The sequence below is a fragment of the Prionailurus viverrinus genome, chromosome E3, assembly GCF_022837055.1.
Source record: "Prionailurus viverrinus isolate Anna chromosome E3, UM_Priviv_1.0, whole genome shotgun sequence".
In the NCBI taxonomy this organism is placed as follows: domain Eukaryota; kingdom Metazoa; phylum Chordata; class Mammalia; order Carnivora; family Felidae; genus Prionailurus; species Prionailurus viverrinus.
The window spans coordinates 5,622,612-5,643,850 of record NC_062576.1 but is presented as its reverse complement, the minus strand read 5'-3'; the positions used below and the strand labels follow the sequence as shown (position 1 = coordinate 5,643,850).

Sequence of the window (21,239 nt, the reverse complement as noted above, 5' to 3'; positions counted from 1 at the left end):
CAAATACCCAGTAGTGTAGTTGCTGGATCATAGGGCGGTTCTATTTCCAATATTTTGAGGAACCTCCATACTGGTTTCCACTCGGAGGAATCTTGATAATATTTTCCACAGTGGCTGTACCAGTTTGCATTCCAGCCAACAGTGGAAGAAAGTTCCCCTTTCTCCACATCCTCACCAATAGCTGTTGTGTCTTGGGTTGTCGAATGTCGAATTTAGCCATTCTGACAGGAATGAGGTGATCTCCCATTGTAGTTTTGGTGCGCATTTCTCTCATGATGAGTGATGATGAGCATCTTTTCAGGTGTCTGTTGACCATCTGGATGTCTTTGGTGAAATGTCTATCCGTGTCTTCTGCCCATTTTTTGATTGGGTTATTTGTTCTTTGGGTGTTGAGTTGTATCAGTTCTTTATTTATTTTGGATATTAACCCTTTATTGGATTTGCAAGTATCTTCTACCATTCCAGTTTGCCTTTCAGTTTTGTTGATTGTTTCCTTTGCTGTGCAGAAACTTTATTTTGATGAGTCCCAGATGGTTTATTTTTTTATTTCTCTTGCCTCGGGAGAGAAAATGTTGGTACAGCCGATGTCAGAGACGTTACTGCCTGTGCTCCCCTCAAGGGTTTTTATGGTTTCAGGTCTCACATTTAGGTCTTTAATCCATTTTGAGTTTATTTTTGTGTATGGTGTGAGAATGCGGTCCGGTTTCATTCTTCTGCATGTCGCTGTCCAGTTTTTCCAATACCCATTTGTTGAAGAGACTTTTCCCCGTTGGATATTCATTCCTCCTTTGTCAAAGATTAATTGACTGTATAATTGGGGGTTTATTTTGGAGTTTTCTGTTCTATTCCATTGATCTGTATGTCTGTTGTTTTTTTTAATATGAAATTTATTGTCAAATTGGTTTCCATACAACACCCAGTGCTCATCCCAACAGGTGCCCTCCTCAATACCCATCACCCACCCTCCCCGCCCTCCCACCCCCGATCAACCCTCAGTTTATTCTCAGTTTTTTTTTTTTTTTAAATTTTTTTTCAACGTTTATTTATTTTTTGGGACAGAGAGAGACAGAGCATGAACGGGGGAGGGGCAGAGAGAGAGGCAGACACAGAATCGGAAACAGGCTCCAGGCTCTGAGCCATCAGCCCAGAGCCCGACGCGGGGCTCGAACTCACAGACCGCGAGATCGTGACCTGGCTGAAGTCGGACGCTTAACCGACTGCGCCACCCAGGCGCCCCTATTCTCAGTTTTTAAGAGTGTCATATGGTTTGGTTTTCTCCCTCTCTAACTTTTGTTTTCCTTCCCCTCCCCTATGGTCTTCTGCTAAGTTTCTCAGGATCCACATAAGAGTGAAACCATATGGTATCTGTCTTTCTCTGTATGGCTTATTTCACTTAGCATCACACTCTCCAGTTCCATCCACGTTGCTACAAAAGGCCACATTTCATTCTTTCTCACTGCCACGTAGTAGTCCATTGTATATATAAACCACAATTTCTTTATCCGTTCCTTAGTTGATGGACATTTAGGCTCTTTCCATAATTTGGCTATTGTTGAAAGTGCTGCTATAAACATTGGAGTACCAGTGCCCCTGTGCATCAACACTCCTGTATCCCTTGGGTAAATTCCTAGCAGTGCTATTGCTGGGTCATAGGGTAGATCTATTTTTAATTTTTTTGAGGAACCTCCACACTGTCTTCCAGAGCAGCTGAACCAGTTTGCATTCCCACCAGCAGTGCAAGAGGGTTCCCGTTTCTCCACTTCCTCACCAGCATCTATAGTCTCCTGATTTGTTCATTTTGGCCACTCTGACTGGCGTGAGGTGGTATCTCAGTGTGGTTTTGATTTGTATTTCCCTGATGAGGAGCGATGTTGAGCATCTTTTCATGTGCCTGTTGGCCATCCGGATGTCTTCTTTAGAGAAGTGTCTATTCATGTTTTCTGCCCATTTCTTCACTGGATTATTTGCTTTTCGGGTGAGAAGTTTGGTGAGTTCTTTACAGATTTTGGATACTAGTCCTTTGTCCGATATGTCATTTGCAAATATATTTTCCCATTCCATCGGTTGCCTTTTAGTTTTGTTGATTGTTTCCTTTGCAGTGCAGAAGCTTTTTATCTTGATGCGGTCCCAATATTTCGTTTTTGCTTTTAATTCCCTTGCCTTTGGAGATGTGTCAAGTAAGAAATTGCTGCGGCTGAGGTCAGAGAGGTTTTTTCCTGCTTTCTCCTCTAGGGTTTTGATGGTTTCCTATCTCACATTCAGGTCCTTTATCTATTTTAAGTTCATTTTTGTGAATGGTGTAAGAAAGTGGTCTAGTTTCATTCTTTTGCATGTTGCTGTCCACTTCTCCCAGCACCATTTGTCTGTTTTTATGCCAGTACCATACTGTCTTAATTACTGCTTTATAATGTAATTGGAAATCTGGAATTACTTTTTTCAAGATTGCTTTGGCTATTCAAGGATTTCTGTGATTCCATACAGATTTTAGGATTGTTACAGTTCTGTGAAAAATACTGTTGGTATTTTCACAGAGGTTGCATTCAGTGTGTAAATTGCTTTAAGGTAGTGTAGTCCTTTTAACGATATTCTTCAAAATGTCTATTTGTGTTGTCTTGAATTTCTTTCATCAGTGTTTTATAGTTTTCATAGTACAGGTCTTTCACCTCTTTGGTTAAGTTTATTCCTAAATATTTTATTATTTTTAGTGCAGCGTAAATAGGATTGTTTTCTTAATTTCACCTTCTGCTTCGTTACTAGTGTATGGAAATGCGACAGATTTGTGTGCATTGATTTTGTATGCAACTGTACTGAATTTATTTGTCGGTTTTAGCAGTTTTTTGGTGGAGTCTTTAGAGGTTTTTATACAGAGTATCGTGTCATTTGCAAATCGTGACAGGTTTACTTCCTCCTTACCAATTTGGATGCCTTTTTATTTTTTCTGTTGTGTGATTACTGTGGCTAGGACTTCTAGTTCGATGTTGAGTAAAAGTGGTGAGGATAGGCATCCTTGTCTTGGTCCTGATCTTCGGGGAAAAGCCCTCAATGTTTCCCCTTTAAGTGTGGTGTTTGCTGTGAGTTTTTCATATATGGCCTTTATTATGTTGAGGTATATTCCTTCTAGGCCTACTTTGCAGAGGGTTTTTGTCACGAATGGATATTGTACTTTGCCGAATTTTTTTTTTTTGCATCTATTGAAATGATTATATGGGTTTTATCCTTTCTCTTATTGATGTGCTGCATCACATTGATTGTTTCGTGAACATCGAACCACCCTTGCATTCTGAGAATAAATCCCATTTGATCGTGGCATATGATTTTTTTAATGTATTGATGGTTTTGGTTTGCTACTTACTGTATTGTTTTGAAATTAACTGATTGAGGGTAGAAATATCTGTCTGTTCCAGGACATGGCCAGAACCTGGTACACTGTATGTGCTCAGTAAATGTTGGTTGTGAGCTCAAAGCAAATGGTTAGTAGAAAATCTCTTCTGTTTGAACTGTGTTGCATTTCATGGATGGATTTGGTTTTACAGGGGCTATGATAGCATTCAACATTACTGCTCTTTGGTAGGAGGTCATTCGGCTTTCTTGTCCAGAGTTCTTGGCCTGTTTTGTTTTATTTTGCTTTTTCTTGGCCTGTTTTTTTTTTTTATTAAAAAAGATTTTTTTAATGTGTATTTATTATTGAGAGACAGAGAGACCCAGAGTGTGAGCAGGGGAGGGGTAGAGAGAGGGGGAGATACAGAATCTGAATTAGGCTCCAGGCTCTGAGCTGTCAGCACAGAGCCTGACAGGGGGCTCTAATTCAAAAACTGCAAGATCATGACCCTAGCTGAAGTCGGTCGTCTGACCAACTGAGCCACCCAGGCACCCCCCCTTGGCCTATTTTTTGAGAGTATTTTCTTTTTAGTGAACGGATTTAGTTTCCCGAGGTTAATGCTTTTATGAATAACTGCTTTAGATACTTAAGTTAATCAAAGTTGAGCATAATCTGGACTAGATTATTTTACATTTAATACGTGACAGTAACGTAGTCCGTATCGTAGACTAAACTGATCCTGATGGAAAGGATTTTGCATTGCACACAAGTGGATCAGTTGACATTTAAGCTGAAGAAAAGTTTGTGTTTTTTTGTTTGTTTTGTTTGTTTTTTTTTTTTTAAGAAAAAAAAATTACAATGGGATGCCTGAGTGGCTCAGTCGGTTAAGCGTCCACCTCTTGATTTTGGCTCAGGTCATGATCTCACGGTTTGTGAGATCAAGCCCTGTGTTGGGCTCATTGCTGACAGCATTGAGCCTGCTTGGGATTCTGTCTCTCCCCCTCTCTCTTTGATCCTCTCCCATTCATGTTCTCTTTGTCTCTCTCTCAAAATAAACAGACTTTAATTTTTTTAAATTATTCATATTAAATAACTATATTTGAGAGACTTTGAAGGAACACCTTTACGTCTGAACATGAGCGGTCTGTTTCCTGTTTGATGTGAGCCATTGATAGAATCCTGAATCATTTGGACCTGCCAGTGCAGGAATTTTTTGCTTTATGTATTATCTGTTTGCTTATTTGTGTTAAGGAAGGAACTTTTTGATTTTTTTTAACTGTTATTTTTTTTCCTAAAAACTGTTCCCCAGTAGTAACATCCTCTATAATTATAATGCATTATTACTTCATTTATTTTTGTATCTGTATTTGTATGTTGCGTTTTATTTCTTAGGGGAGCGGAAGAAGGGCTGGGTGGCAAACACTGGAGAGAGGGTTGCTAACGGAGATCCTGCCACTAGGGCAGGCCTTAGTGCAGGCAAAGCAGGAATTGTCTGCTTCGGGTTTTGTGCTTGGGACAGCTGGCTGCAACTTAGTATTTTTCTTTTTAAGTTTTCAATCCAGAAAACCACCACCAAAGTATTTAGTGCCTAACATTGAGTCTTAAGTGATAAAAACCAAGCCCTAACGTGGCACACATAGGAAGCAGTTAGTGTTTTCTTCCATTTCTTCTTACAGGGTTTTTTCTACTTTGTGCCCTGTGGTCTAGAATAGCACCATCCAGAATGAATAGGGGTCGAGCCACGTGTATTATTTTAAGTTTCCCAGTAGCTATGTTGAAAAAAAAAAAAAAAAAAGACTGGTGAAATTAATATTTTAGCCCAGTATTTCTAAGGTTATTTATTTCAACTTGTAAAAACATAAATTATTAATGACTTTTTTTTTTTTTTTTGGTGCTAAATCTTAAAACTCTAGCGTGTGTTTTAGCACTTACCGCAACCAGCCACATTTCAAGTGTTCAGTGGCCAGATGGGCCCAGTAGCTGCTGTTACTGGCAGTGCTAGAAATGGCCCAGAACGTAGTACTTCACGTGATGATCTCTTCTACTTGACCGTCGACGACCCTGCCCCACCAGCACTTCTGACTCCTGTCTTGAAAGGATAGTAACATCCAGAATCTGTTTTGTTTTCCTTTTTCTCTTTCTCTCTCCTTACCTGAGTTTTTTTTTTTTCTGCAAAACGAAAGAGTAGGTGACTTCACACGTTTGATTTGGAAATTTGGTCTGCCTCGTTTGGCTGCGTGAGAGTTGGAGAGTTAGGGTTGTCCTAGGACAAACCTTAAAGGTTCTGCTTGGTGGAAAACAGAACAAACCTGCTTAAGGGGCCAGAGCCCCCTTACACTTTCAGCTGTGGACCAGACCTTGTGAAAATTGAACCTGGAAAGAAGAGGGTGGCATAGGAAGAGGAAAAGGTGAGACAGCCTCGGAACAGTCTCAGTAAGGGAACAGCATGTATTTGCCAGGACAAGCCAGATTTTTCTAACAGATGGTCTTTCTGGGAAAAACAGAACAAGCCTCTGGAATGTGCTGTAGAGGCTTGATTTATAGAGAGTTGGATCTTAGCGCAGGATTTTTTTTTTTTTTTTTTTTTTCTGTTCTCTTGAAGAGAAAAAACCCCAGACCGACTCCTCATCGTCTGTTTATACCCCTACCTAGACACATGATTTCAGACAGGGTCTGATGCCTGCTAGTGTCTCCGCACCCGTTTCCACATGCTTATTCTCGCCTCATGTCAGATGAGAGCTGCCTGAAAGTTTCTCTCTTTCTCTTGCTCCTTTCTGCCTACACGGAAATCATAGAATTAAAATCCTCGTATGTTTCTGAGACCCGGCGGGAGCACATCCCCCGTCTACAGCATGCCAGTATTTGCCGGGAGGCCGGGCGATGGCATATGCATTTCTGCACGGCCTAGAAAGCGGAGGGAAATCGGCGGCCCAAAGTGGAGCGTTGTGGTCGTTCATGCTCCCTGAAGAATCCTCCATGGGATTCGAGGAGAGAATCAAGTCCCATCAAATCAGACTGGTGGCTTTTTGTTAAAATGGCACGTAGAGTACAAGATGGCGCAATAGTAGCCTTCGCCAGGTCAGGATCACTGCCGGGGCCAGACTAGTTGAATCCATTCCCTTCTGGAACTTGACAAAGAGATGGCATCTTGATAAAATGGAAACGAGGAAAAGAGGAGCTCTGTTACAGTCAGAGCCGTGGGAAGACGGACGACCAGTTCCAGGCTTTTAACACCGTGCTTTTCTGATGTTTCAGGAGTGGGTTAGAGCAAGATGACATGAGAATTTTATACAAATACCTCACCACATCTCTATTTCCAAGGCATATTGAACCTGAGGTATGGCCGGGTACTAGTCTCTCTCCCCCGCCCCCCTCAACCCACCCCCGTCTCTGTGTGTGTGTATCCCGTATGTATACACACGCACACACCCCCGCACACCTGCGCGCCCGGGCTGGGGGGCTGGGGAGGAGGGCGGAGTAACGCGGTGGTGGGTGGGGCAGTTCTGGTCTGTATTTTACGTTGCTGGTATGATAAGTATTTGGTTGTGTTTTCGTTAGCCCAGAAAACCACATATGCCACCTCTGGGTTTTGTTAGGTTCAAATGCAGTAGAAAGGTCTGTTCTCAAGAGGAGCAATTCATCGAGCAGAGGAAAAGCTGGGGTTTTAGGTAGGGTTCTGGGAACTTGAAAACGCCCAGGATCTTTGACAGAACAAAGGTTAATCCTGTAGCCTTGTCACTACAAACGTGAGGTGTCATTGAGTGGATGTTCTGTTGCCTGCCTGGCTTCTCCACTGTGGTGCCGTACTTCCCAGTTTTATGCAGAGACCAGTAAGTAATGCTGCAGCCTTCTCCCCAGAGTGCCCTTCTGCAGCTCTCCTCGGGTTGAAGATGAAAGATACTTGAAGCCCAGAAACCATTTTGGCTCAGGTGCATATATGTGCTTGCCCTCTCCTTGCCCTCCCTCTGTTTAAGACTGTGAGTTAAACAACAGGAAGAAAATGACTTTGGTAGGAAATTGATAGGCCCCCGGGGGGCTCAGTCGGTTCAGCGTCCCACTCAATATCCGCTCAGGTCTCGATCTCAGAGTTGTGAGTTCAAGCCCCGTGTTGTGAAGCTTACGTAAGAAAAAAAAGGAAAAGAAAAAGAAATTGAAAGGAAGGTTCCGAGTACTTAGTCCCTTTCCAGGCGGTTTGAGTGTAGTGACTCGTGTTTCTTGAGAACGTACCACATACCAGACACCGAACAGAGCGACCAGCAAACGTGAACGATCTCCTGGCGTCCTGAGGCCCATCTTACATGTCGGATACTCTGGCTTAGGGGGCTTCGGTGATGTGCCCGGGGTCACTAGCTAGGAAGTGGCAGGGCCAGGACTTGATCTCAGGGTCTGCCTGATGCTAAATTACCTGCTTACATGCACACAGTCGGGAGGCTTTTCCACGTGTGACTGTGCCACTGCTGCAACAGGGAACTCTATTTGGTGCTTGATGATAAGTCCAAGGAGCCAGGCTTACAAAATAGCAAGCCACAGTACACAACGTGGCAATGTGAGTGTGGATGCGTGAGGTCTTGTCTCATGACCACCGCACGTGGGAGAGTTGGAGCTATGTTTTTACTGTTGCATTTAGAATGTTTTTCAATCTCTGGGGAGGGGACCTCTCTGCTAAAACTTTATATAGACTGAAAGAATGTCAAAACTTTTTAGAGTAACAGGTTTTAGCTAACACGACTTGGAATTTTTTTCCTTTTCCTATGTGTGTTGAAAGCAGTACATCTTCAGAGAAAGAATGTCAGGAGTGTGCTCCATGCTCCACATCCAGATCCACGAGGGGGCGTGACGTCCTGGCCGAGGCAGGGGCTTTGATGTCACAGAGGCTTGCGGTCAATGCCTGGCTCTGCCATGTAGGACCTGTGTGCGTTGGTGAACTTGTACTAACTTGAGTTTCCACGACCAGGAGATAGGAAGAGTGTGTTCTCTCTAGGGGTCCTATGAGGTGGTCATCGCCTAGCATCTGTTAACCCCGTGGGAGATTCTGGTTATTGGCATAAAAGGAACTGAGTCAGTGTATGGAGTTGAGGTTATGATCAAGTTATGATGGTTCTGTTTCATATCAGTGCCTTCTTTCCCTCTGTAATCCTTCCTCTCTCTTTTTGGTGGGATAAGAGGAGAGAATGATACCGAAAAATGGTCTGGAGCCAACTAGTAGATATGAGTGCTGTTTTCAAAGCTTTAAAAGTAGGAATATCTGAGAAGTCATTTCTAAACATTGTATCTGTTTACAGTTGGCGGGAAGAGATTCTCCAATAAGGGCAGAGATGCCAGGAAATCTTCAACATTATGGAAGGTAAAACTTGTGTTCTCTGAAAAACAGTATTAGATTTTATGATCTCTTTTGGTAAAGATAAAATCATCAGCACTGAATTACCTTTGTGCTGTTTATTGGCAATAATCAGCAAAGGAAATTCTGATGTCTCCAGTGAGTTAAAACTTTATCGTATTCTGATTTGGTGTCTTCCCCCCAAAATGAATATATATTAAGTAGGAATATATTCCTGTTTGTAGTTTGCCTAATTGAATGGAGTCATTTCCGTGCTTATTTTGCAGATTTCTTACTGGACCCTTGAACCTAAATGATCCAGAAGCAAAATGCAGATTCCCCAAGATTTTTGTAAATACGGACGACACGTATGAAGCCCTGCATTTAATTGTTTATAAGGTAACAACTGTTTTTCCCTCCAGTGTCGCAGATTAACGCGAAAAGTAAATCCTTCTTGCGTGTGTACACAAGTGTGTGCACGTACATACCTCTTCGTTGTTTCTCGGAACAAAAGTTGAGAGTTCTAATCACCGTATGACTCACAGTGAGTGCTCCTCTGGAACAGTGGGCTGATTTTCAGCTCCTTTTCAGTACTTTTGTTATTAGAGAAAGAATCAGAGTGACAGATAGTGTATCTGTATTCAAATACTGTTCTGACTCACCAGGGTTTGAAGTCCCGGGCGCTCACAAACCAGAGGCCACCGAAGGTTGTGTTACCTCGTAGTCCGGTGCCTTCTGGTGTGGGCCTGGCTACGCCTCAGTGAATTCTGCTTTTGCGGATTTGAAAGCCGAGGACTTGCTGATTCTATAACCTTAGTGTCCGTTTGTTTCAGGGTATCATCTTGTTAGGTTGTTTTTTTGTTTTTTTCAAGTTCATTTCTTTGTTATGAGAGAGAGCGAGAGAAAGAGAGCGAGCGCACGCGAGAGAGCGGGGGAGGGCTAAGGAGAGAGGGGGAGAAAGAGAATTCCCCAGCAGGCTCGCTCTGTCCTGTCAGTGCAGAGCACGATGCAGGGCTCGAACCGACGAACCGCAAGATCATGACCTGAGCTGAAATCAAAAGTCGGAAGCTTAACCAGCTGAACCACCCAGGTGCCCCATTGTTAGAAGCTGGATTTTTTTAAAGTTTATTTTATTTATTTTTGAGACAGAGAGAGACAGAGCATGAACGGGGGAGGGTCGCAGAGAGAGGGAGACACAGAATCCGAAACAGGCTCCAGGTTCCGAGCCGTCCGCACAGAGCCCGACGCGGGGCTCAAACTCACGGACCGCGAGATCGTGACCTGGCTGAAGTCGGACGCTTAACCGACTGCGCCACCCAGGCGCCCCAGAAGCTGGATTTTTTTAAAGGTGGTTTTGGTTCAAGAAAGAAAGCTAAGCATGTATGTTTATCTTCTTCCCCACCTGAGAGTACAGTTATGTTTCAACTTGTAAAGGCCTAGAAATGATGTTGTAAGAGCACAGGGAGGAGTGCGCATCAGAGCACGAGGGGGCTCTCTCCCTGGAAGGCAGAAAGGGGGTGTAAGTGTGGTGCTGGTGGAGGAAGTCGGGCCGAGGACATGAGTGGAGGGAGTGCGCTCGGGCAAGAGCCCACCCGCCCCGCAGAAGCCCAGAGAAGCTCCCGGCTTGGGGGGACACCTGAGGAGTCGGGAGGGGGACGTGAGCTTGGAAAGAAGGGGAGTAGGTGAAATGTATATAAATCGGCCGGCCACCCCTTTTCCTGTGCTTGCACACAGGCAGCTGACACCTATCCCCGGGCGAAAGTCGAGGAGTTCTTCTTTAAAAGTTCTTCTTTTAAAGAAGAACGATCCAGGGAGCCCTAGAGCGGCCGGTGTGGGTGTGAGCACCTGGGAGCATGTCGCGTCCCCAGGCACCCGTGTGACTGCTGCCCTCGTCCCGTCCCCAGAGCAAAGCCCCCCTCCCTGCTTGGCCACGCACTCCCTCATCCTTCAGCATGTTTGGAAAAACAAAACTGTGGGTCCTGAGAGAAACAAAAATGACTCTGGGAACAGAGAGAACTTGAAAAAGTTTGCATCCAGAGGTTAGAGAAGTGTATCTATAAAATAGAACCAGGAAGACACAAAAGAGTCCAGGTGAGCGTGAACGAGCGTGAACTAGGCTTGACTGAAAATACAGTTCCTAAGCGTATTGACTGGAGCAAGATGGACGTGGCATGAAATTTGCCATTTTAACCCTCGTCCTTTTAATGTCTATTTTGAGAGAGAAAGTGTGAGCCGGGGAGGGGCAGAGAGAGGGAGAGAGAGAATGCCAGGCAGTCTCCATGCTTAGCACGGAGCCTGATGTGGGGCTTGGTCTCAAACCTGTGAGATCATGACCTCAGCCGAAATCAGTAGTCGGACACTTAACCGACTCGGCTACCCAGGTACCCCACCGTTTTAACCATCTTTAAGTGTACAGCTCAGTGACGTCACTACATTCACGCTGTTGTGCAGCCATCATCACCGTTTCCGGAACTTTCCTTCAACACAAATTCTGTACCCATTAAACAACAACCTTTTCAGCCCCTGTCCCCCCAAATTATAATTTTTGACAGAACGTCATTGTAAGGGTTAAAGATGAATTGTCTTGCCTGGAGCATGAGATGAAAGGATATGAGATGAAAATACGGAGGAGCAATGGGAGAGGAGGATTTCAACATGTGATTCACAATGTGGAGGAGAGGAGAGCAGCAAAGTGATTATGGGGACACCTCTTGCTTAAGAGGTACACATTTGCTGGACCGAAAAGGCACACTGAATGTCTTGCACGGTGAACCAAAGAGACGTATTTCTACCCATACAATGGGCAGTTTCAGAAGCATAAAGATCCTAGGAGCTTCCAGAAGGAAAATCAGGTCATTTGAGAAGTTCTGAGAGAAAATGGTTTTCAGTGTAGAATTCTTTGCTGAGCCAAACTATCCATCACGAGTAACATCGAAGAAGGATGTTCTTAAACATGCAAAGTTTCAGGAAGGTTACCCCATGTGTCCTTCCTTCAGTCAGAGGAAAGGGGGCTCTGTCCTGGGTACAGGGGCTCCAGAACAAAAAGGTGTTGAGTTCATGACCTAGCAGGACTAAGAGATTTGATTAAGTGTTGGGTGTCATAAGGAGGGGCCCAGAAGGAGAGAATTCCAGGGAAGACAAACAGATGTGTCTGAAAATGAACCGAAGTGAAGTGTGGCATACGGGGGTAGGGAAGGGCCCGCCTCTCTGTCACACTTAAAATCGTTCTCCTCTGAGTGACTCGGGGTAATGACTTTGAACCCTAATGGAAGAAATACCCTGGTACAGTCTCTTATTGGATTTCCATTTTTAGAGTCAAATCAATAGATAGAATTTTAAATGTCTATCTAAACATGTAAATGTTTAGAGGACATCACGGTTACTTCACGGTGTTCTCTTTTCCTCAAAACAGCTTTATCAAGTTGTAGTTCACATACCATATAGTTTGCCTCTTTAATGTATTCACTTCAGTCATTTTTAACCGCACAGTGCAGGGGTCCCCAGGACCACCCTCACTTGGGACACACACTGCTGGCTCAGGAGCCCCCATGACCACCGTCAGGCCAGGAATTCGCTAGAGGCACTCATAGTACCCGGAGTGGCCGGTGCACTCCCAGTTAAAGTTAATGACCGCAAAGGAGTATGGGTGAAGGACAGCCCAGGGAAGAGGCACACAGGGCAGGATCCAGGAGGCACTGGGCGCAAGCTTCCAGTTGTTCTCTCGCGGTGGAACCGTGCAGACAGCGCAGGGCCTGTTACTGCCAGCGGTGACGTGTGATGTGTGTGCAGAGTTGTCATCCAGGGAAGCTTGATGGGCCTCGATGTCCAGAGTGTTTGATGGGCCTTGGCCACGCATATTCAGCTGACCGCCAGAGTCACTGGCCTCCAGAGGTCCACTGATGCCGGGTGGGCTCAGGGCCCGAAGGGATGTTGGGCTGTGGTTTTTCTATCCTTTTGAATCGTTGTCTGGCTTTGCTTGCTATCAGGGTAGAATTGGCCTCCGGGTAAGTTGGAAAGTGTTTCCTCCTCTCCTGTTTTTTGGAAGATGTTGAGAAAGACTACTGTTGGTTCCTTGAGTATTTGGTCACGGTAGACCATCTACATCTGGGCTTTTCTTTGTTGTAAGTTTTAAAATTATTAGCCTCTGTACTTGTTACAGGTTTTATTGTCTTTCTTCTTGAGTCTGTTTCAGTTGCTTATGTCCTACTAGGAATCTGTTCATGTTGCTTGTTTTTCAGTTGGTTCACATAGAATGTTTCATAGTTTTAAAGCCTTAAAAATCTTATTTTCCCCTATAAGTCGGTAGTGATGTCCCCTCTTCAATTGCTTGTTTAGTGGTTTACACCTTTTCACTTGGTCTAGCTGATCTAGCTGAAGGTTTTTCAGTTTTGCTCATCTTTTCAGAGAACCAACTTTTGGTATTTTTCCTATTATTTTTCTATTCTCTATTTCATTTATTTCTGCTCTAATCTTCATTCTCTTCTTCTGCTTGCTTTAGGTTTACTTTGCTCTTCTTTTTTCCAAAATCTGAGGATGGAGGTTGAAGTTCTTGATTTGAGATCTTTCTTCTTTTTAGTATATGTGTTGACGGTTCTGAAGTTAATACTCGGACTCAGATTTTCTTGAAGAAACAGACCTCCATTTGCCGTTTGTCCTTAGAACAGTTTCCCTCTGGAAATTTAAATTACTGTTTTTTATAATCTGCTCCAATTATGGTGTTTGAAGAGAGAGTGTGGACCTCCTCATGCTGCCATTTTGGATGTGCTCCCGAGTCCTGGTCCTCTGTAGATACCTACTGGTCTGTGTCTGGAGTAACTGAGGTGGTGTCTGAGATGAACATGTGGCAGGCGGGGAGGGTGGGCAGGACAGTCCGTCAGCTGACAGTTGTTGGGAAAGTGATGGTCTGTTGGGTTCATCGTGCCATTCTCTGTGCTTTTCTGTGTAGTCAAAGTTCAGGTTTTTAAACGGAGTCTTGAAAGGCACTTTTAAAAAGTCAGCCCATGAGGGGTCCCACATGCGCATCCCCGCAGGGACCCTGCAGATGGGTCCCATTAGCCCTGAAGCGAACGTGGCTTCAGGATGGAGGGTTCTGTGAAACAGAGTCGTACGTGTCGCAAGGAGGCCAGCGGCCACTCACGTCTGCTAGGTAGCACCTTGGAAATGCACAGCTAGTGGTCCCAGGTTGGCTGATATTTCAGGAGAGGCTGGATGGTGGAATTTTGGTAGAAAACTAGTTGACATCGAAGTCAGAATTACCCAGGAAGAAACACCCGTTGGATGGAACTCGCCTGTGAGCCCCCAGTTTTGCAGCCTGTTTGTAGGCAGGTGATAATTGTGATTCAGTTACAAAGTAGTGCAGACGTTCTCAAGTGTGAGTGTGTGAAAATAAAGTCACAGCTGCTGGAGGTGGGGAAGTGGATGTGGAGAGGGGTGCAGAGACGGGGGAAGGTTAAGTGTCCTCGTTTAAAAAGCAGCAATCCAGGCGCCTGGGTGGCTCAGTCGGTTAAGCATCAGACTTCAGCTCAGGTCATGATCTAATGGTTCATGAGATTGAGTCCCGTGTCAGGCTCTGTGCTGGCAACATGAATCCTGCTTGGGATTCTCCCTCTTTGTCTGCCCCTTCTCAGCTCATGCTCACCCCCCGCCCCAAATGAACTTTTAAAATGATAAATGGCAATCTAGGAGCTCATGCCTGGGGCTGTGGTGTGAGAAATGGGCCATTTGGGACCGTAAGGTGGCCAGTGGACAAACTGGAGTGCTCCGAACGACAGGGAAGAAGAGGAAGGCTGATGAAGGATCACTTGTGTCATGGTACAAGTAGGGAATCAGTGTGGCATCTGAAGGTCACAGTGGTAGAGCCTTGGTATTTAAAACGGTCAGAAGTGGCTGCCTAGAGGAGCGGGCCTCCGGAGGATCTCTGTGGCTTTTTCCCATGAAGCCGTAGGTTCTGTGTACCGTGTATACACCGTATACTGATAAATGGAAACATTTTGGGTTGACTCCTGGTCTGGCTCCTGTAGCCAACGTCGTAACTATAACGTTTGCTGTGATCAGAAGGGAGACAAGGAGACATTCATTTGCTAGGGGTTTTTTAACTGTTCGTGAAAATTTTCAAACATACGCAAAAATAGAGAGACACTGGAATAATGAATCCCCAGGCGCCCATCACACAGCTTAATTGAATGAACGGCATGCTAATCTCTCATCTGTTTCCTCTGTGTTTTTTGCTAGAGCATGTTAGATCATGTCATTTCACTCATAAAGGCTTCAGTTGGCTCTAATAAAGGCGTCTGTTTTCACATAACCGCACCTAACCACCAGCACAGCTGACAGAATCAACGACACTTCCTTAGCGTCCCCGATAGGCACTCCGTGTCCACATTTCTCCAGTTGACCAAAAAAAAAAGAAAAAAGGTGATTTAATTGCAAATTCAGGCAGGGCCACTGCATTTGGTTATCAAGAGTCCTTTTTGGTGCCATTTTGTAATCTTTGGCTTGTTTTCTCTTCCCAGGCCATGAGTGCAGCCGTGTGCTTTATGATTGATGGTAGGTACCCACCTGTATCTGACTTGAGCCTGAGTAGATAAGCCTTTTCTCTTTACAATTTGCCGTGTCCTCTTCCTAAACAATAACCATGCCGTCACAGAGGCCCTTGTGAGCATGGCTCACCTCTGTGATCTCTGCCGTGGTGATGAGCTCTCATTCATATATTTAACATCCTAGCCTCCCTGCTTCCTAACAGCTGGCCCTGGGCACCTTTCTGTGCCTCCCTGCCTGTGAAATGTCACAAGAGGACCTTTTGCAAAGGGGGCTTTGGGGATTCAGTGAGGTAATGTTGATAAAGCACCAGACGGCACCTGGCCTGTGAGAGCCACGTCGTGTTTATTTGACCTTAGGCCTACTTGGGGTAGGCCACCCATTTACAGCCAGCCCCACAGGGTGTGCTTAAATCGATATTCACAGTGAGACAAGTCTTTGACTCTTTCTCTCCTTAAATATAACTGGTTTTGACTGTTCTTTTTCTCTTCTGTTTGGGGGTGGGGGGGATCCAGTCATTTAATTGTTTGATTTTCCAGATCAGAAACGTATTCATTGGAATACTATAATTAAGACAGTTAGATGAATATTGACCTTTTCAACGCAAAGAATTATAACACTATTTTTCAAATTACTCGTTAGCCTCTGTACAGCCCACGTTGGATTTTTGCCGAAGACTGGACAGCATTGTTGGGCCCCAGCTCACAGTGCTGGCATCTGACATTTGTGAGCAGTTTAACATCAACAAAAGAATGTCTGGGTTTGTACTTTGCTTCGTGTTTACTTTCTAGCACTTAACTGGTTTGGGAAGAATAAGGGTAGTTTTTATATAAGAATATGGATGGTATTATCAACGGTGTTTTTTCTGAATCCAGAGAAAAATGGTTCATTCCTGTCTGAAAAGCTCCCTGGAGAACTGTTCCTGAGTTTTCCTCCTCCACGATGGGGGGTGGGGCTGAGTCTTCTGTGGACACGTTCCCTCAACTCTCCCCTGACTGTGGCGTAAACTACGGGGTTCGGTGTGTTGGCTGTGCCTGTGGGCTGGACCTCGTGAGGACCCCTCACATCCCCCTTGACCAGCCCAGTTGTGAAATTCACACTGGCAGTGGTAACCAGAAGGGTTCTGCCTCTTGGGGACAGAAAGCACTTTGCCTCTTGTGCAGAAATGTGTGGGGTGAAGGTAGGTGTGATGTGGGCCCTTAGGGCGCTGGGCCTGAGTCTCGTGCCTTGCAGGGCCCTCGCTCGAGTATCGGGAGACTCACGTTAAACTCCCGTTGGTTCTGAGAACTCTGGAGAGTCCTTGAACCTCCTCCTCCTCTCTTAGTGTAAGGTCAGATTGCTGGAAAGATGAAGTGAGCACAGGGGAAGTACTTTGAGAAATAAAAGCCCTCTTCATATGGGTGTCCGTATTTTGAGAAGTTACTAACATGTGAATTTACATATAACCTGTGTTTACGGTGATCTCCTGCTGGGTGTGGTCTTACGTAAGCACCGGCCTGTGGAGAGGTCCCAGGCAGGGTGCAGGTGGAGGTGTGCGTGGGCTGCGTGTCCTTGTGTGGATTGTTCCTTGCCGCAGCTTACTGGGCGTGAGAAAAGATAAAGCCGAGAAGTGAGCGCACCTGCCCGCTCCGTCTTTCAGTGCTGCTTCATCGTCTAAGGTTTTCACCACGAAACTGCCAGGTGGTCTTTTCTGAAGGAAGCAGGAGTCAGATCTGTTTGGTACCGTGCGAGGACGAACTGTTGAGTGGAGCGAGGGAAAGTGAAGCTCCCTGCTTCCCCAAGACCCGGGGACACTGCTGGGCACGTCTGCCTGTGCTTCCCACGTGCCGTATGTGCAGTAACTCGGCGACAGACGTGGGAGGTGGTCCTGCCGTCAGGCACCTTCTGTCCCACTGACCTCGGGGTTGTACGGAAATCACACCCATTTTTCCCTTTTTTAACTTTGGTTTTGCTGGGTTTTATGATATACAATTGGAGATTTATATGTAGTTCATTTTACTAGTCATTTCCATTAGGTTTCTGTCTTGAGTGTCATATCTGAGGCTTTCCACCCCAGTATCGTAAAAACATGCCATTTGTGGGGGGCACCTGGGTGGCTCAGTTGGTTAAGAGTCCAACTTTTGATTTCGGCTCAAGTCACGATCTTATGGTTGATGAATTTGAGCCCCACGTGGGGGCTGTGTGCTGACAGTGTGGAGCCTGCTTGGGATTCATTCTCTCTCTCTCTCTCTCTCTCTCTCTCTCTCTCTCTCTCTCTCTCTCTCTCCCCCCCCCTCCCTCCCTCTCTTTCCCTCCCTCCCTCTCTCCCCCCCTTCCTCCCTTCCTCCCTTCCCCTCCCTCCCCCTCTCCCTCTCTCTCTGCCCTCTGTTGCTCTCTCTTAAAACATAAACTTAAAAACCCCAAAAAACTGCCACTTTTATCTCCAGAACTTTCATGGTTTTATCTTCTGTGTTTCGATCTTTAATTCACCTGGAATTTTTAAGGGCTAAAGGAAGGAAGATTTTTTTCCCCAAATTGATACAGTTTCAAGAAAGGACAGGGCCTTGGATATTATCTACTTATCTGTTTTCATTAGAAACAGTTTTCTCTCTGATATTTTATTAGGAAAATTTCCAGATATAGGAAGGTGGAAAAATGACTCTGTGAACACACAGCCCCCACGTAGATTCCACGGTTAACACTTGGCCGTGTATGGTTTGGCACAGCTCCGTCTGTCACGGAGGACGGTTTCTGACAGTTACCAGAACCACTGTGTAGCCTCAGCAGTCCCTGAAAGGTGGGGCGCCTGGAAGACTTGACGGTAAAGCATACAATTTAAGGGTGTGCCGAAGCACAGGGACTCAGAGGCGTATTGTTTTTGACTTCGAAAGTTGATTTGGGGGCACCTGGGTGGCTCAGTCGGCTAAGCGTCCGACTTCAGCTCAGGTCGTGATCTCTCGACTCCCGGGTTCCTAAGTTTGAGCCCCGCATTGGGCTCTCTGCTGTCAGCGCAGAACCCGCTTCAGATCCTCTGTCTCCCTCTCTCTTCGCCTCCCCTGCTTGTGCTCTCCCTTTCTCTCTCTCAAAAATAAGCGTAAAAAAAAAATTTTTTTTTTAAGTTGACCTTAAGGATGCATCTGAGATTTTATATGTAAGCGGCTCTCACTTGCCAAACCATAAGTATCAGCTGACTAGAGGGAAATGCTTTTGAGTACAAAAGATACTTTGCTTTTCTCCTGGAAATCCTCCTGACCCAGATCAGACCGTTTTACATGCCAGTCCCAGGACCTGGGAGACACGTCCCAGAGAAATGGGAGGGAGGCCTGAGGGAGGCAAGAGACCCCCATGTCGGCCCCTCCAGACAGTTGCTGAGAGGTGGGGGGCTGCTGCGCTCGGCAGGACGGGTCAGCGCCAGGGCCTCCGTGCCCGCCTGTTGTCTCAGCCCCACCCCCACTGGACAGCACCCGTAGGGCCAGCTCAGGGCGTAATATTTAATGTCGAATCCCTACACGTAAGCTATGGCTTTTAATGTTCCTTGTGAAATTGAGGTCACCCCTTTACAGAATGGCATGAAGTGGGTTTGTTTGGTCTTTGGTTTCTGTTGTATGATGCCTCAACTTTTTTCTACTCAAGGACTTAGAGTTCAATTATTTTAAACCTTTTCTTTTTTTTGAGAGTAATTTATGTCCTTATTTTTATTTTATTTATTTATTTATTTATTTATTTATTTATTTATTTATTAACATTTATTTATTATTGAGAGACAGAGACAGAGCGTGAGCAGGGGAGGGGCAGAGGGAGAGGGAGACGCAGAATCTGAAGCAGGCTCCAGGCTCCGAGCTGTCAGCACAGAGCCCGACGCGGGTCTCGAACTCACGGACTGTGAGATCATGACCTGAGCTGAAGTCGGACGTTCAACCGACTGAGCCACCCAGGCTCCCCGTGTCCTTATTTTTAAATTCAAAAGTGTAAATATTGTATCTTTTTAGACTTGTACATACACATATGTAAACAGTGGTATATATAGTGTTCTTCACTGATGGGTTTTTTAAAAATGTTTGTTTATTTATTTTGAGAGAGAGAATCCCAAGCAGGCTCCATGCTGTCAGCACAGAGCCCAAAGGGGGGCTCGATCCCACAAACCACGAGATCATGACCTGAGCCGAAACCAAGAGTTGGACGCTCAACTGAGCCACCCAGATGCCCCTTTACTGATGGGTTTTTAAAAATAGATCATGCTGTAGATCTGTAGCTTGTAAAAACGATGTGGCATGAACATCATTTTAAACCAACAAATATGTATCTGCCTATTCTGCTCCGTGGCTTCACGGTACTTACTTGGATAGTTTGTTTGCGTTCTGTCTGTGTAGTCGCTGTTCCTGTCGACGGGCAGTCTGCCTCTGGCTGTTAGCATTAACATGGTTCTGCATTAAACAGTCTGGTGCAGACATCTACCCATCCTCTTAGGACCTGTCCCTGGAGTGGAGGTCTGGGGCACAGGGAATGCATAGTGACAGTGTGAGTCCCCTCCCACAGGGGCTACAGCCCTAGTTCTCCGTGTCATGTCTTGATGCCTGATAGGTGACGCCGAGGTTGGTGGTTCTGTCTCTTCCACAAATTGCCAGTCTGGGTCCATTGGCTCTTCCCACTGAAGTGCTTCGTATTCTTTCTTCTACGTCACTGCTCTTAACGTAATACCCTTCGGTCATATCATACGTGTTTTTCTAACTTTGGTTTTACTGTTTGTTATGTTTGGGGTTTATACGTAGTCATTTTTATTAGTCGTTCGCTCTAGGTTTCTGTTTTCACTGTCATGCTTGTGATTTTCCACCCCAGTAGCCTAAGAATGTGCCATTTTTATCTCAGGGGCTTTTATGGTTTTATCTTCTGTGTCTCCATCTAATTCACCTGGAATTTTTTTAAAATCTAGTTTATTATGAAATTGGCTAACATACAGCGTGTACAGTGTGCTCTTGGTTTTGGGAGTAGATTCCTGTGGTTCATGGCTTCCCATATAGCACACAGTGCTCATCCCAGCAAGTGCCCTCCTCAGTGCCCATCACCCATTCCCCCCTCCCTGCTGTCTACCCTCAGTTTGTTTTCTGTATTTAAGAGTCTTTGATGGTTTGCCTTCTTCCCTCTCTGTTTATAACTATTTTTCCCCATTCCCATCCCCCATGGTCTTCTGTTAAGTTTCTCAGGATCCACGTGTGAGTGAAAACATACAGTATCTGTCTTTCTCTGATGGACTTAATTTCACTCAGCATAATACCTTCCAGTTCCATCCACGTTGCTACAAATGGCAGGATTTCATTCTTTCTCATTGCCAAGTAGTATTCCATTGTATATATAAACATGCATAATATATATAAACCACATCTTATTCATCTATTCATCAGTCAAGGGACATTTACATTTAGGCTCTTTCCATAATTTGGCTATTGTTGAAAGTGCTGCTATAAACATTGGGGTACATGTGCCCCTGTGCATCAGCACTCCTGTGTCCCTTGGGTAAATTCCCAGTAGTGCTATTGCTGGGTCATAGGGTAGATCTATTTTTATTTTTTTGAGGAACCTCCACACTATTCTCCAGAGTGGCTGCACCAGTTTGCATTCCCACCAGCAGTGCAAGAGGGTCCCCGTTTCTCCACATCCTCGCCAGCATCTATAGTCTCCTGATTTGTTCATTTTAGCCACTCTGACTGGCGTGAGGTGGTATCTCAGTGTGGTTTTGATTTGTATTTCCCTGATGAGGAGCGACGTTGAGCATCTTTTCATGTGCCTGTTGGCCATCTGGATGTCTTCTTTAGAGAAGTGTCTATTCGTGTTTTCTGCCCATTTCTTCACTGGATTATTTGTTTTTCGGGTGTGGAGTTTGGTGGGCTCTTGATAGATTTTGGATACTAGCCCTTTGTCCGATATGTCATTTGCAAATATCTTTTCCCATTCCGTTAGTTGCCTTTTAGTTTTGTTGATTGTTCCCTTTGCATTGCAGAAGCTTTTTATCTTGATGAAGTCCCAGTAGTTCATTTTTGCTTTTAATTCCCTTGCCTTTGGAGACGTGTCAAGCAAAAAATTGCTGCGGCT

General features: G+C 45.1%; 1 protein-coding gene across 1 annotated transcript in view; it reads left to right on the top strand.

Moving 5' to 3' along the window:
- CCZ1 (CCZ1 homolog, vacuolar protein trafficking and biogenesis associated) overlaps positions 1 to 21,239 on the top strand; it is a 33,952-nt gene that overhangs the window by 7,040 nt on the left and 5,673 nt on the right. Inside the window, exons 8-12 of the mRNA XM_047838776.1 lie at positions 6,575 to 6,656; positions 8,602 to 8,663; positions 8,924 to 9,035; positions 15,149 to 15,182; positions 15,816 to 15,933. Of these exons, the coding sequence (XP_047694732.1) occupies positions 6,575 to 6,656; positions 8,602 to 8,663; positions 8,924 to 9,035; positions 15,149 to 15,182; positions 15,816 to 15,933 (408 nt within the window). The remainder of the gene's footprint in view (positions 1 to 6,574; positions 6,657 to 8,601; positions 8,664 to 8,923; positions 9,036 to 15,148; positions 15,183 to 15,815; positions 15,934 to 21,239) is intronic.